The sequence below is a fragment of the Aspergillus sclerotioniger genome, assembly GCF_003184525.1.
Source record: "Aspergillus sclerotioniger CBS 115572 chromosome Unknown BO94scaffold_31, whole genome shotgun sequence".
In the NCBI taxonomy this organism is placed as follows: domain Eukaryota; kingdom Fungi; phylum Ascomycota; class Eurotiomycetes; order Eurotiales; family Aspergillaceae; genus Aspergillus; species Aspergillus sclerotioniger.
In genome coordinates this window covers 1-14,791 of record NW_020291021.1, presented here as the reverse complement: position 1 = coordinate 14,791, position 14,791 = coordinate 1, and the positions used below count along the sequence as shown (strand labels likewise).

At 52.4% G+C, this 14,791-nt stretch overlaps 4 protein-coding genes across 4 annotated transcripts; 2 read left to right on the top strand and 2 right to left on the bottom strand.

The window, feature by feature from the left end:
• Positions 1 to 279: 279 nt before the first annotated feature.
• sxa2 (putative pheromone processing carboxypeptidase (Sxa2)) lies at positions 280 to 2,046 on the bottom strand (the record flags this gene model as incomplete). The annotated part of the gene is made up of 4 exons (XM_025614097.1): positions 280 to 1,169; positions 1,227 to 1,453; positions 1,515 to 1,797; positions 1,848 to 2,046. The coding sequence occupies 4 exons, from the start codon at positions 2,044 to 2,046 to the stop codon at positions 280 to 282; spliced, it is 1,599 nt and encodes a 532-aa protein (XP_025463500.1).
• Positions 2,047 to 5,459: 3,413 nt separating this feature from the next.
• Positions 5,460 to 6,759, top strand: BO94DRAFT_474914 (MCT family MFS transporter; the record flags this gene model as incomplete). Its single annotated transcript, XM_025608538.1, has 2 exons — positions 5,460 to 6,541; positions 6,594 to 6,759. 2 exons carry the CDS (start codon positions 5,460 to 5,462, stop codon positions 6,757 to 6,759), a joined length of 1,248 nt encoding a protein of 415 aa, XP_025463499.1.
• A 148-nt stretch (positions 6,760 to 6,907) lies between these two features.
• BO94DRAFT_232084 (uncharacterized protein) lies at positions 6,908 to 8,933 on the top strand. The gene is made up of 2 exons (XM_025606303.1): positions 6,908 to 6,974; positions 7,053 to 8,933. The coding sequence occupies exon 2, from the start codon at positions 7,133 to 7,135 to the stop codon at positions 8,489 to 8,491; it is 1,359 nt and encodes a 452-aa protein (XP_025463498.1). The 5' UTR covers positions 6,908 to 6,974; positions 7,053 to 7,132; the 3' UTR covers positions 8,492 to 8,933.
• A 727-nt stretch (positions 8,934 to 9,660) lies between these two features.
• tcsC (putative two-component osmosensing histidine kinase (Bos1)) lies at positions 9,661 to 13,783 on the bottom strand (the record flags this gene model as incomplete). Its single annotated transcript, XM_025610279.1, has 2 exons — positions 9,661 to 13,299; positions 13,450 to 13,783. Coding segments are annotated over 2 exons (3,926 nt in total), but the record flags the coding sequence as incomplete, so codon positions are not given.
• Between the last annotated feature and the right edge of the window lie 1,008 nt (positions 13,784 to 14,791).

The following is a 14,791-nucleotide window of genomic DNA, read 5'->3' as shown; positions in this document are numbered from 1 at the left end:
GGCGATTGTAGTGTTTATTTGGGTTTAGAGCGGGTTTTAGATTGGGTTGGTTGTTTTTCTTCTCTCCCTTTTGCGCTTGCGCGCGCTAGAGAACAGGGAGTCTGTAATGCATTTTCTTTGTCTGGAGTCGATGGAGAATGTGTATCCAATTAAGGATCATCGTCAGGAAGCTACACCCTACGTGGAATCCCCATAAACTCGTGTACATTCACATACAACGTATCTACAATTTATTACCATTTTATCATGACATGTCTCCCCGTGTCAACTGTCGCGCACCTACAGAGTCTCCCTCCGTCCAAGCAGCCACTCAAGGTGGCGGTAGGACACTCTCGGCTGGAATTGGGGCTGCATGTGTCCACTCTGGAAGGTCTCCGCCCACATGAGACCACGCTCATAGTGCTGGATGCCCATGACTCCCTGGCCTTCTTGAGGGTCATAGCCGTTCTCAATGTACAGATCGTTGTACATCAGGTCCGGAATATCAATGTTGATCGGGGTGCTGGGCGCAGTCTGGAAGCCAAGCTGTCCGTTCCAGGTCATGTTCTGGATTGACAGAAGTGTGCCGTTGGTGAGGATGATCATATCAAAGTCACCGTTGCCGATGAGAACCCGGTTGGTGCCCTCAATGACTTGCGGCAAGACATGCTCGATGGGGTTGGCCGAGAGGTCACCCTCCTGCTCGGGACCGCCACCACCATCACCGACGAAGACGTTCTCCAGCGAGCACTCGGACCAGGTGATGTTCGGGGCGTGCATGGCGCGCTTGACGTCGGCACGGTCGAAGTAGATAGTGGCACCCGCAGGGAGGTAGTCAACCTCGGTGGGAAATCCAAGGACATCCCAGAGGATGGGGCACATCTCGTTTATCTCGTAAGGGTTGAAGCAAGGGTTGGGGTCCAGAACCGCGTCGTTGACAATGTCAAACACATCACAGGTGGGGTCGCTCCAGTTCATGTACTTCGGGGGCTGAACACCGGACGGAGGGAAGACAAGGTACTGATCGATGAAGTCCTTGTACCCGCAAGATTCGTGGATGCTCTCCAGCTGCGCCATAAAGCTTGCATTGAAGTTGAAAAGATTGAGGTTCTTCTGGACGAACGGCACAACAGGTGCCTCCTCCTGAACATAATCAAACTGGCCAATGCATGGGTCATATGCCATAGCACCTGATGCAGTGTCAGTCAAAGACCAATAAGACCAACGTCACCAAGACTCGGACTTACCCTTTAGGTCAAAGTGTTCGGTATCGTTCTGGTCAAGGAAAGCCCCGGAAATGTAGGGAACATAGCGGCCCGCATAACTTTCTCCGGTGACATAAATCTTGTAGTTCTTGATTCCAAAGGTCTGCTGCCAATTCTTGAAGAATTTCACAAAGTCTGCTGCAATATCTTCCTCGGACGTAGCAGTTGGGGTACCAAGAGAGAATCCCGTTCCAACGGGTTGGTCAACCCTGTATGAAACGGATTAGCTCGACATGCATCATTGACCAGCAATTCAGCAACATCACTCACCACAGCACGTTAGTCAAGTTCACCCAGGAGTATGGGTTCTCGACAGGCTGGAAGGTTCCGGGCTGCCACACAAATCTACCATTCTCCTGCAGGAAGGCCTCCAGAGAACTGCATCCAGGGCCACCGTTGAGCCAAATGGTAATCTCATCCACGGGTTCACCAATTGTGGGCTGAAAGACAAAGAAAAGGGACCTTGACAGGTTGCCATTTTCGATGGGGATCAAGCCAGAGTACATCTCACCAAGGTCGAAGTGGACATCGGGTAGACTTTCCACGCGAAATTCTGTCCATTCAAGTCAGCTATTATACCAAGTCGGGCTGATAAAAGCGTACGCTTGGTTTTGTTGGTGAGGAATTGATAGTCCTCGATTGGGGTCGTTTGTGCATGCTTCACTGCGTTGGCGGAACGCTTCCCAATGTTCATGGCATCGCGAGCCTTTTGGCCAAAGCGGCCATGCTTAGCAGCGGAAACATTATCCGCACACAAGGAGACGGCTAGGACAGCCGTCGACAGCAGACTGCGGAACAGCATACTGAAAGAGTTTATGGACGAAGGTGAGCGGAAAGGCTTGCACAAACAGCGAGCCGATCGCCTGGGAGTGCCGGGAATTTATATGCGGAAGATCAAATTCATGCTGCCTAACCATGATGTAGGCCAACGACGCTAAGATGACATAGTGCATATGCGGACCATCTGATTGTCGGTGCAAGCCTCCAAAGTCAGGCTATCCATGCTCTGGGAGCATTCGGAAACCGGAGGGCGGGGATTTTGCGGGCAAGGCAGCAAGGTGATGGGACCTTGCAGAACCATCTTTGCCGGGGCTAGGAGAGACGGAATGCAACAATGGGTCAAGGCGGCGCCAATGAGGAACTTGCGGGCCGCTGTGGAAGAGGAGAGGTAGGCGCGAACTGAAGACAGATGCAGCGGCTGTCCTCGGAGGAGGGCCTCATGGGGAGACACAAACGAAGCTCCTTTCCTAACGCGGGGATGCAACCGGAAAACGCGGACGTTTAGCGTGGTGATAACGAGAGTCGGTGACAATCACTTGATGCGGTATCTGGTGACGCTTCGGCTTTTGCTGGTGATAAGACAGATTAATCAAGTTGGGCCCTCCACTCCAAGTTTCTGGATGGCTGTGATACGATGGGATGTCCCGCCATGTCTCACGGAGTACGCCGGTGGTCCGAATGGGGATGTGCAGAAAGATAGTGCCCGATAAACCTCTCATAGTGTTGAGCTTGGTGTCCTTGGTTGTGGTTGACCGCCCACTCCCTTGGTGACGTGAAGATACTCCGGCCGGTGTGCACAAAGCCGGCTATATTGACGATCGGGGCTACTAGTCAAGACATTCATGGCTCGGTTAGAGGCGATATTAATTGATTCCTTCTGTTGCAGGACTTACCTACTTATTCGACCCAAACCTCTCACTATGACCATCCAGGTGGGGAACCATTCGGATGCAGTCCGTTCATGATGAGGAATCAGAAGTGGAAAGGGGAGCCATTGCCTGTCCTTCCCACTCCACGAGTCATCGATTCTTCTAGTTCTCAAATTCTAATCTAGAAACGAGGAGGAAGAAGAGTCGAATTGGTCTGCTTCGTTGCGTACTGCCAGCACGGTCCGCTTTCGTCCGAAAAGGGAAGGCGAGAAACTGATTCTCTTTTACTTCCAACAACCAGGCCATGATAACATCGCTTCTCAGTGACAATGCAGAACTCGCAGGCAGTTCCCTTCAATTACCAAACATGTATAAACCAGTGGATCTGGCTCTGCAAGTTACCAAATGCATCCTCGGGTTTCTCCCAGGATGAACCCAGATCAAATGATCGTGTACAATCGTGACTCAAGTTTCAGAGGTATCCAACAGGCCTCGTGCATTGCATGGTACCATAGGGTCTCCATAGCAAGCTGATGCAATCACTTTCTAGCGATATCGACTCCAACTGGAATAATTCCCCCGGAAGAATGATGTCTCGTCTGCCAGAATCCAGGGGTGATATTACCTCGAGTATAGACCCCGAATGAAGGATAAGCATGTCCTACACACCCAAAAACAATGGCTCGGAAAGGCGACGATTGCCCAGCATAGACTACCAGGATCTGTGACGCGATGCAAAACAGTGGCAATTACGTTTTAATAGTGGGATTAAGATGGTCCTACACGCGGGGAATGGAGAGCGCACTCTGAGATTGAAGCGGCCCAATTTCGTGTCTGTGAAATGATATCCATACATCATCACGAACTAGGAAAAGCTGGCATGCATATGCCAGCAGACTTCTACGATCCTGACGACGACTTGAACTATATGGAAAAGGTCCACGCCGTAGTCAACCCGTGCGACTGAAATGGACTGATCACAAATGTCAGAGGGCTAGGAGATGGACAACGACGACAGGTCATGTTTGAAAGAGCCTTGTGTTGTAAGTCGGTTCATTCATTCAACCTCATCGTCAGAATCACTGATTTGAGACTCAAATCTTAGCGATAAAGATTCGAGGTTCAATATTGTTCCGCGGAACCTGACATGGATTTATACTGCCAATTCTTGGCCAACCATGGAACCCATGTCTTCCAGCGTATGTATATTCGTCCGGAAGAACTAAATGACAATGGATATCCTTCTACAATCTATAGACTATGGCCACATTTCACGAATTGCACTTGGTTATCGAGCCATGCCATTTGTCAGACAAATCATGTAGATGAATGGCGGGACCATCCCTACATTGTGATGCGAAAATGAGCGTAGCCTGAAATGTCTTGATAGTTGATGGATATCGAATGAAATGATTGCTGGAAGTGATGGCCGATGCCAATGGGGAAGGAAGGACCGCCGGCAGGGCAGGAGCCCGACAAGCCCCGCCAGTCCCGCCAGTCACGGTCGATCTTCTCGTTTCTCTTCCCTCTCGCTCCCCCTCAATCGCCATCGTTGGTTTCTCTGACTCAATCGTTTACTAAGGCAATCCTATCGGTCATTTCCCTGCAAGCTGCATCGGCTCCTTTCTCTCATCGTCTGGTTCCCACCAAACTCTCCTGCGACCTTCCCTATCCTGTTTAGCGTGGCCTGGTTTTGCCACGCAAAATGAGGTGCGAACCAGGAATCCCCATCGTCACAGAAAGGCAAGCTGATGCTCTGGCTTGCCAACTCCATCCAGCCTGTCCACTTGCTGGCCAACGGTTCACCAATGGGAAGATTTCCGGCGAGGGGAGCAGCCGAAGACGAGCAAAGGGGAACGGCGTGCTCCGTAGGAAGGGGAAAAACCTCCACTGCGGAGCTAACCAGCCGCTAAACGGCCAAAGACCTTGCAGTTCCAGAAGGCCTTTTTTGACTTTCCCCCCGAACATGTACTCTCGCATCGGGCAGGTCTGCATCAAGTCTCAGGCCGGGATTAGAGAAGTGACTGTGTGCTCGCTGTCAGTTTCTGATAGACCTTGAATCCGACAGTTCCTTTGGATGTAGACCCGGTGTCTCAGACCTTTCGCCTTCCGCTCTCTCTTGGTTAAAATTTTGTCTCTCCGCACTCTACCAGGCAACCCAAGGGGTAAACGCAGGCACAGACGACTGTATACTGTGTGGCCGAACGGTCTGTCGTGGTTCAACTCTACCCGCCATCGCTTGCACATGTCGACAAATATGAAGGCTTCTGGCAATTTAGACATAGACAACATGGAAGAAGCCCGTGCAACCAAGAACCTTTCAACCTTACCTGGTTCCCAGTATACAAACTCTCCTCCGGCCGGAGAAAATACGCCGGGTAGCGGGACTAAATCACTCGACTACCACGAACCCAATGATGGAAGACTCGATGTCACAGAGAAGCAGTCTCAAACATGGGCTCAATCCGATGGCAACCTACCACAGGCAGAGACAACCCTCGAAGATGGCCTTCACAGGCCCTCGTCTGGAGCTTCTGATTCAAACAGCTCTGCACACAGCGCCCCAATGACTCGCGTGACAACCGATGCGGACGGAAATTCCTATCCCGAAGGCGGACTAGAGGCCTGGCTGGTTGTCTTTGGGAGTTTCATGGGCCTCTTCGGCTCCCTTGGTTTGGTCAACACCATCGGAACTTTTCAGGCGTACATCGAGGGGCACCAGCTGCAAGACTACAGCTCCGGTACCACGGGATGGATTTTCGGTATGTACGCATTCTTGACCTTTTTCTGTGGTGTGCAGATAGGCCCAGTTTTCGACGCCAAGGGTCCTCAATTTCTTGTTTTTGCGGGCTCCGTGCTGGTCATGGTCATGATGATTGCTCTGGGCTTCTGCACGCAGTATTGGCATTTCATGCTGGTTATCGGCGTGGCTGGAGGAATCGGAGCATCCTTGATCTTCACTCCCGCCATCGCCGCGATCGGTCATTACTTCAACGAGAAACGCGGCGTTGCCACCGGGATAGCTGCCACCGGTGGCTCCGTAGGAGGTATCGTCTTTCCGCTCACCCTGGAGGCATTATTTCCGAAGATAGGATTCGCGTGGGCAACCCGGGTGGTTGCCCTTCTTTGCCTCGTCTCGGTGATTGTTGCGTGCCTGTTGATCAAGTCTCGGTTGCCCAAGAAGCCGGCTGTGAAGGAGAACATGCTGCCCGATTTTTGTATCTTCCGAGAACCGAAATTTGCACTCACCACAGCTGGCGTCTTCTTCGTTGAATGGGGCCTCTTCGTTCCAATCAGTTACATATCGTCGTATGCCTTGGCCCATGGCGTTTCCACACAATTTTCGTACCAGATTCTGGCCATTCTCAATGCGGGCTCGTTCTTCGGTCGAGGGATTCCGGGTTTCGTGGCCGACTATCTGGGACGCTTCAATACCCTCATCGTCACGGTAGCTCTCTGTGTCGTGTGCAATGCATGCCTCTGGCTTCCTGCCGGCAATAGTGTGCCCGTCATGGTGGTGTACTGCGTCATCTTTGGCTTTGCCAGTGGCAGCAACATCAGTCTGACTCCGGTCTGCATTTCCCAGCTGTGCAAGATTGAAAACTACGGCCGGTACTACGCTACCGCATATACGATCGTGAGTTTTGGGTAGGTCCCTGGGCGCTGTCAGAGTGTTATAAACATGCACTAACCTTTGCAGCACCCTGACGGGCATTCCAATAGCGGGTGAAATCTTGTCTCGCTGCAACGGCGAGTACTGGGGGCTGATCACGTTCACAACTTGTTGCTATGTTCTGGGCCTTGTCTGTGTCACATCAGCCAAGCTGATTCACGTCGGCTGGCGTCACCCGTTTGCCATATACTGAGTGTCAGTATGGCATATACTTTGCAACAAAATGATCTGCCCACTTGGCGCTACTGAGGGAATATTCACAATTGCCTAATGGTCCACGAGACCAACGATTTCAGAACGCCAAGGCATAAAAACAAGAAAAGAAGTGAAAACATCCACCGTCGCCACGTGCCGCACAATCAAATGTCTAATATTTCAAAAGCTCTAGACTATATACATGATTTAATGGTACATAATCCTCAGATCCAGACCAATCAGACGGCCAGGACGTATATGCCGGGAAGCTGACCCGATAGAGTCTCGAAGCCAGCCGAGACTCTAATTCTCTTACTGCAGCGTCACCATGATAACCACCGAACACCCAACCCTTATCCAGCTTATCCCTAATGACATCGCCCGAACATCATGCCTCGAGTCTTGAGGCCTATATAATCCCTTCCCCAGGATGCCTCCAAATCCTACTACCTCTTCCTCTCCACGCCCCATCACCTTCTACCATCTGCAGCCTATTTCAAACCACACCCACCAGCACCATGTTCTTCACCACATCCATCCTGGCCGCAGCCTTGGCCTCCTATGCCCTAGCTTTTCCCCTTGACAATGCCCCAAACCCGACCCCGGTCCCGGCCCTACCTCCGGCTCCGACCATCGCTCCCGATCAGCCCCCGAATCCCACTGCTGCCGCCCCCGGAATCGGAGCCACCGTGACCATCACCGTCTCGCTGCCTTGCTTCGGCGCCACCGCAACCCTGAACCCGACTCTGGGACTCGGGGCTCGTGAAACTGAGGCTGCCGCTGGCTCCGCTTCTGGATCTGGCTCCAGCATCAGCGTCCTCCCCAGCTGTGTGGCCTCTCAGGGACCGGGTTCCAAGCCACCCTCCCCCACCACGACCCCCTGCGTTTCTCCCAGCGTCATCGATCCCGACAATAACAATGACAATGGCAATGGAGATGACAACGGAGACGACGACGACACCGATGCCGACGACGTCAGCGTCAGCAGCAAACTCCTCCTCCCACCAAGCAGTGGTGTCCCTACGCTCCCTAAGCCAATCCAATCCAAGATCGTCACTACATCTACTACCTCTCCCACCAAGGTCCAGACAGCATCCATCTCCTCCTCTCCCTCACTGCCCGTCACTCTCACCCCCTCCGCAAGCACTTCCCCTTCCCCCACCCCGAAGGTGTCTTTCTCCTCCTCCGCTTTCGACGACGACCAGGACGATGACCAGACCAAGACCGCTAGTGCTAGTGACAGTGACATTGCCACCGCGACCAGCACTCAAACAAAGGACCCCGCCGTGCCTGTTCTTCTTCCCTCTTCAACATTCAAGACTTTGGCTTCATCTGAGCCGGCTGCTACCACTACCACCAGCACCAGCACCACCAGCACAACAACCCCAATCTCATCCCCAACCACCAAGTCCAAGGACCTGACAATCACCACCCCGGACTCTGCTGTCACCACTACCACCACCTCCTCATCCATCACTTCCTCCACCAGCAGTTCTACTACTTCAGCCCCCACAACCAAATCCCCCATCACCACCCCCACCCCCACCAAATCTCTCCCTACATCTACATCTACATCTACCCCTACAACCAAAGTACCAACTTCAACTGCCACCACCACAACTGCCAAATCATCCCCAACCCCAACCACAAAATCCCTCACCGAGCGCAAAGAAGACCCGAATATGCCCATCAAAGTCCCAACTGTCACGCCTATTCCGGGGATCGCCTAAACTAACTTACTCTTACTTAACTTCAGATCTAGTTCAAATCTAGTCTCAGATTCCATTTTCACTTTCATGAACGTCTTGTATTCTTCTTATGAAGGAGGATTGGGAAGGATGGATGAAGGGATGGATGAAAGGGTGGATCTGATGATTGGTTAGCTTTATCTTCTGTTTGCGTTTCGCTTTAATCTACCTCTTTTTTTTTCTTTTGCTAGTGAATGTCCTTCTGGTTGTTCAGTTGAAAGGAAAGAGTGAGAAGTAAAGGATGTGGGTTCGTTAGAAGCTGTTTTGCTGACTATGTAAGAGTCGTTCTATCGATTAATCTAATAGCTTCAATGCTGCTTGCTATAAAATCAAGAAGAGAAAGATATAACTTGCTTAGATCCCGACCGAGTCCGTACTATAATGGTGTCTTATCATTTTCTCGCAGACGTATGTCGACTATTCGATCATACAGGCCATATAGAACGTAAAAAAAAAAAAAGAAGAAATAGTGGCTGATTCCGGGCTTCCTGATCCCATACCAAAGGGGCTCATCTGCTAGTGTGAAAAGATTAAATACAATACAAATAGGAAGGAAAAGATGACTCAGGCCGCAGAAAGCATGCGTTCGAAAGAAGAAGAAAAAAAAGAGCTGCCGGGCAGTAGTCAAGTGGAACGTATGCAAGAGCATTCCGCCGAGAGGGCAGAAGGATGCTGGCTCCTCCCACCGCTGCTCAGCTCGCCCATGTTGATCTTCATTCCATGTCGCAGGTTTATATGGAGAAACCCCGCCGGTGGTTCCATGCGCCAAACACCTTACACCAGAGGTTTACTGGCGTAAACAGTAACAACCGAAATCAGAACACACTATAGTATAGGCAGATGAGAAAGGAAACGAGAAATATGCCATGGCTCGGCTGTCGTCAATGTTACCAGCGACAAGCGTATGCAAAGCAGGAAAATCGACCGAGAAGCTGGGGAAACGAAGCGAAAGCGGAGGGCGTGTGCGGTGGGACATGAGAGGTGTTTCCCCGAAAAGAAAACTTGGGTGGAAAACGAGACAGGTACCAAGAAGAGGTTACCAGGCCAAAGAACAGTTCTTACAGGCGCGCAAAGAGATAGGGTATAAGGTTTGCATCGAAGCCACTCGGAAAGATGAAAGGAAAACAAGCGAAAGGATATATTGACGACGTCTCACGAGCTGTTGGACCGCAACAGTGCCTGGCGAGCCAGTTAGTATCTATCTATCAATCACAAGAATCCCCCCGGGGGGGATGGGAAAGAGGGAGGGGAAACCCACCCTTTCAACGGAAAGGTCATCACTCTTATCAACGCTTGGGCTGGCGAGACCACCTCGGTTGATGGTGCTTGTTGCGGTGATGGACCGGGGTTCCAAGCCCGGCCGCTGCTGGCTCTTGCCGTCGGGGCCGCTGTGGTGCACCGGGTGCATTTCACCGCTGCTCGAGATCCGCGACTCCTTGCTCTTCTCCAAGAGAGAACCACCTAACGTGGCACATTTGAGAATCGTCTGCATCATCTGGTTCTGTTTCAGGGGTTTCGACAGGTACTCGTCCATCTGGGCCTGGATACACTTCTCCCGATCGCCCAGCATGGCGTGAGCGGTCAGCGCGATGATCGGGGTTCGACTGAGACCGCTCTCCCTTTCATACTCGCGGATCTTGCCGGTGGCTTCGAAACCACCCATGACGGGCATCTGGACATCCATCAGAATGACATCGTAGCGCCGTTGCTTCACGGCCTCCACGGCCTCGAGACCGTTGCTGACGACGGATACATTGTGGTTGTGTTTCTCTAGTATCTTCACGGCCAGCTTCTGGTTGACATCGTTGTCCTCCGCCAGCAGAATGTCGAACGACCGCGAGTGATCCGTCGTGATGGGCGTCGAACGTCCTTCCAGAGCGGGCAGCATACCATTGCCGAGATCGATCGGCTGGCAGGGCGTCGTCATGTAGGAGCTGATACCGAGGTCCAGGGCCGACTTCAAGCTGACGCAGACCAGTGGGCACACCAACACGATCGGAACATATTTGAAGTCATCGAAGGTCCGCAACAACCGGGCGGTGGCCACCGAGTCCACAATTATCACATCATAGGCATGGCCCGACTCTTTGCCCGACGGGTCCTGAATCTCCGGCGGCGGCACATGATCCTCGTTCCGCACGACCAGCGGCTCCAGGTCGATCTGCTTGAGCATCTTCATCACATTTTCGGCCTGGCCGCCGTTCTCCCCCTTGTCGATAAAGAGGACACGGTGGTTCTTGTACGGCATCAGCTGCGACGCAATGACGCTCAAGGACTGGTCGGCCAGTTTCACCACACAAGTGAAGTGGAACGTGCTGCCATGACCATACTCCGAGGTAACCCAAACATCACCACCCATCAGGTTCACGAGGCGCTTGGAGATGGACAGACCGAGACCGGTTCCACCAAATCTACGCGTAGTCGAACCGTCGGCCTGCTGGAAGGTGTCGAAGATCAGATCAAGTTTGTCTTCCTCGATACCAATGCCGGTGTCGGAGACGGAGAACTCGAACGCATATTCATCGGCTGCACACTGCTCCCGGTCGGACTTGCAGATGGTGAGTTTGACCTCTCCGTGCTCGGTGAATTTGATGGCATTGCCGACCAAGTTCAGGATAATCTGCCGCAGACGGAAGGGATCGCCAATGACATAGTCGGGGACAGTGTTGTCCACTTGGTAGGTCAGACTCAGGAACTTCTCGTTGGCCTTCACTGCCAAAGTCTTCAGAGCATTGAAGACGGTTCCCCTCACGGTAAACGGAATGCTCTCAATCACCATACGGTTCGCTTCGATCTTGGAGATATCGAGTATGTCGTCAATGATGGTGAGCAAGCTGTTCGCCAGGTTGTGCACCACATTCAACATCTCTCGGGTATAGGGCTTGAGATCATCCGTGTCCAGGGTCAACTGCGTCATGCCGATGATACCATTCATGGGCGTCCGGATCTCGTGACTCATATTCGCCAGGAACTCGGATTTGGTGCGGTTAGCCAATTCGGCGGCTTCCCTGGCTGCCGTGTTACGCTGGATACTGTCTCGCAGGTTCGAAACCATCTTGTTGATCTTTCGCTTCAACTCGTCCATTTCGCCCGAGGCATTGACTGTGATGAGCTTGGTGAAATCGCCGTCGGTGGCGGCATCCGTAATCTCACCGAATGCGCGCACTTGCGATGTCAAGTTTTCGGCCATGGTGTTCACGTCCTCGGTGATCTCCTTCCACGTTCCAGCAATCCCTTCGACATTGGCCTGACCACCCATCTTGCCGTCGACCCCGACGTCGCGCGCGACCTTCTTCAGCTCTGTTGCGAACTTGGCTAGTCGGTCCACCATGTGGTTGATGGTGACCTTCAGGGTAAGGATCTCTCCTTGGGCGTGCACCTCGATCTTCTTGCTGAGGTCACCCTTGGCAATGGCCTGGGTAACGTCCGATATACTTCGCACCTGAGAGGTCAAATTCTGGGCCATGGTGTTCACGTTGTCGGTCAGATCCTTCCACTTTCCTTCCACATTATCGACCTTGGCTTGACCGCCCAGCGTACCATCCGTGCCGACTTCACGAGCGACCTTGCTGACTTCAAAGGCAAAGGTATTGAGACGATCCACCATGCCGTTGATCGTGCTCTTCAGATCCAGGATTTCACCTTGCACATTAGCCGTTACCTTCTTGGTCAGATCACCCTTGGCGACGGCGGTGGTGACGTCCGCGATCTCCCTGACCTGGGTAGTCAAGTTGTTGGCCATACGGTTGACATTTTCGGTCAGATCCTTCCACGTGCCCTCCACATCATTCACAGTAGCTTGACCACCAAGGACACCGTCGGTACCGACCTCCTTGGCAATCTTAGTAACCTCTTGCGCGAATTGCCGTAGTTGGTCCACCATGGAATTGATGATATTCTTTAACTCAGCGATCTCCCCCTTGCAGTTTGCCTGAACTTTTTGTGTCAAGTCACCCTTCGCGACAGCCTTCGTAACGGTGGCGATGTCACGCACTTGCGTGGTCAAATTGTTCGCCATTGCATTGACGTTCACTGTGAGTTCGTTCCACATGCCTTGTACCCCTTCTATTTGAGCCTGTCCACCGAGGACACCCTCCGTACCGACGTCGCGTGCGACACGGGTGACCTCGGTTGCAAAAGTCCGAAGTTGGTCCACCATGGTGTTGATGGTCTGTTGAAGTTCCAGGATTTCACCCTGGGCGCGACTTTCAATCTTCTGGCTCAAGTCACCGTGGGCGACCGCTGTCGTGACCGCAGCGATCTCACGGACCTGATCAGTGAGATTCTTGGCCATTATGTTCACGTTCTCGGTCAGTTCCTTCCAAATACCATGTACCCCGGTGATCTGGGCCTGGCCACCGAGTATGCCTTCTGTTCCGACCTCTCGCGCGACTCGTGACACCTCGCTACCGAAGACTTGCAGTTGGTCCATCATGGTGTTTATCGTACGCTTGAAGGTGGCAATTTCAGGGTCCATCTCCAGCGGATGAATCTGCACCTTCATGGACAGGTCACCGTTCGCTACCTGAGTGATGATGCCGCCGATTTCCCGTAGCGCCTTCTGGAACGCCTCGTTGGCCTGCTGGTGCTTGCGTAGCTCCCGCTCCAGCAGGACAACATCTTCATTTTCGACTTTGGTCAAGGCCCGCCGTGTCTGTTCCTCCTGTTGTTGTAGTTCATCCCGGACTTGGGCTATGATGTCCTTCTGGTAACTTATTTCTTCTGCTTGCTTTTGGACATGGTTCCGTAGGTAGCTGATGTCCTCCTCGCGTACCAAACGTGTCCTTGAGCTCAGCTCCTCATCTTCGTCACTCTCGTCATCATCAATGTCCTCCTCGATTTCGTGGTCTTCCGGTTCAGTGGCCGATTGTCTGGATCCATCGGGGTGGTGTGTATTTTGCTGCTGTGAGAGGCAAGAAGAGTCAGAACCGTTACGGGACGAAAAACGAGAGAGACCAAAGGACCACAGGAAATCAGGCTCCTTCTCGCCGGGAGTGAGAGAAGACTGAGAGGATTTGGGGGTTGACTGGTGGTGACTGACATTTTGGAATTCCAGATGACGGACCCGTCGGACCAAAGCCTCCAACTCTTGTTCAAAAGCCGCCTTTGCCGAGCTCGATTCTCCAGGTAGTTTGGCGAGTTTTGCGTCGTAGCCATTGGCAGGTGGGTGGGAAAATTGGAAGTCGAAGGGAGGAGCGCCGGAAGGAGATTCTTTTGCGAGACCTCTCAGAATGGCAGCAGCGGCCGCGAGGGTTTCGTCCGCGCCAGCCATTGTGCCCTAGGACGCCTCAGTTAAAAACTGACATGAAGTATGGGCGTCGTGAAGAAATTTCTGATCGATCGAGATGCGTCTAAAAGTCGCCACACCGCATGTGAGACGATTTCGGGGCAGTAGAATGAAGATAGCGATGATAAAGATGAAGATGGAAGTTAAGCAGCACGCAGGGAAGTGGCGATGAGGATGAGACGGAGGGGAGATAGGAGAGGGGAAAGTCTATCGAGGTGTAACGGGACTGGACTCCGAAAATACTGGAATTCGAAGAAACTCCAAGAGGAGAAAAGAATAAAAAAAGGAAGTCCAAAAATCACAGAGGGAAAATAAAAAAAAAAAAAAAATGCGACAAGAAATATAAAAAGAAAAGAACAAATTGTTGAAAAGCGGAGTCGAAAGGGTCAAGAAGGGGAAAGAGGGGGGGGCGATAAATGGAGGTTAAATGAGGATGAAGAAAGAAAAAGAGGAAAAATGCAGATGTCGGGTAATGATTGGATGGGCGATAAAAGGAAAGGAAAAGAGAGAGCCTCGGACGAGTCGAACGCTGAGGGGGGAAAGAGAAGGGAAGGGAAAGGACCGAAGGGGAGGAGGGAAGAGGGAAAGCAACGAAAATCGAGATGGGCGGGGGGGGGAAATGAATGGCAAAAGTCGTCTCTTAACTTACCTGACGGGAAGCCGTGTTACTGACACACGAATGATCGGGCGACACTGCTAGGACGACATGGGGTGTCTGGTGGAGAGGACGAAAGGTTGAAGAGGGCCAGGATCTCTCGGTGGGTTGTGGTGGGCAAGGGGGGGGTGGTTGGTTGGTGTCGGAAGGACTTGGGAACAGGACCAAGAAACCAGACAGATGGGATAAGATTCAGCGGACAGAACAGACACGACGCAGAACAAAGAGCGTGAGCTGAGGTCGGGCGGGGAGAAGAAGGGAATGGCACCGAAAGGGGGGGCGCTTTTCTGGTTGGACTGGAGCTGAGGGAGGGATGCGATCAGTCAGCCAGAAGGCGAAA

What these genes read in the sequence shown, in the direction of transcription:
- BO94DRAFT_232084 (XM_025606303.1), top strand. Translation starts at nt 7,133, where the DNA reads ATGACATCGCCCGAACATCATGCCTCGAGTCTTGAGGCCTATATAATC.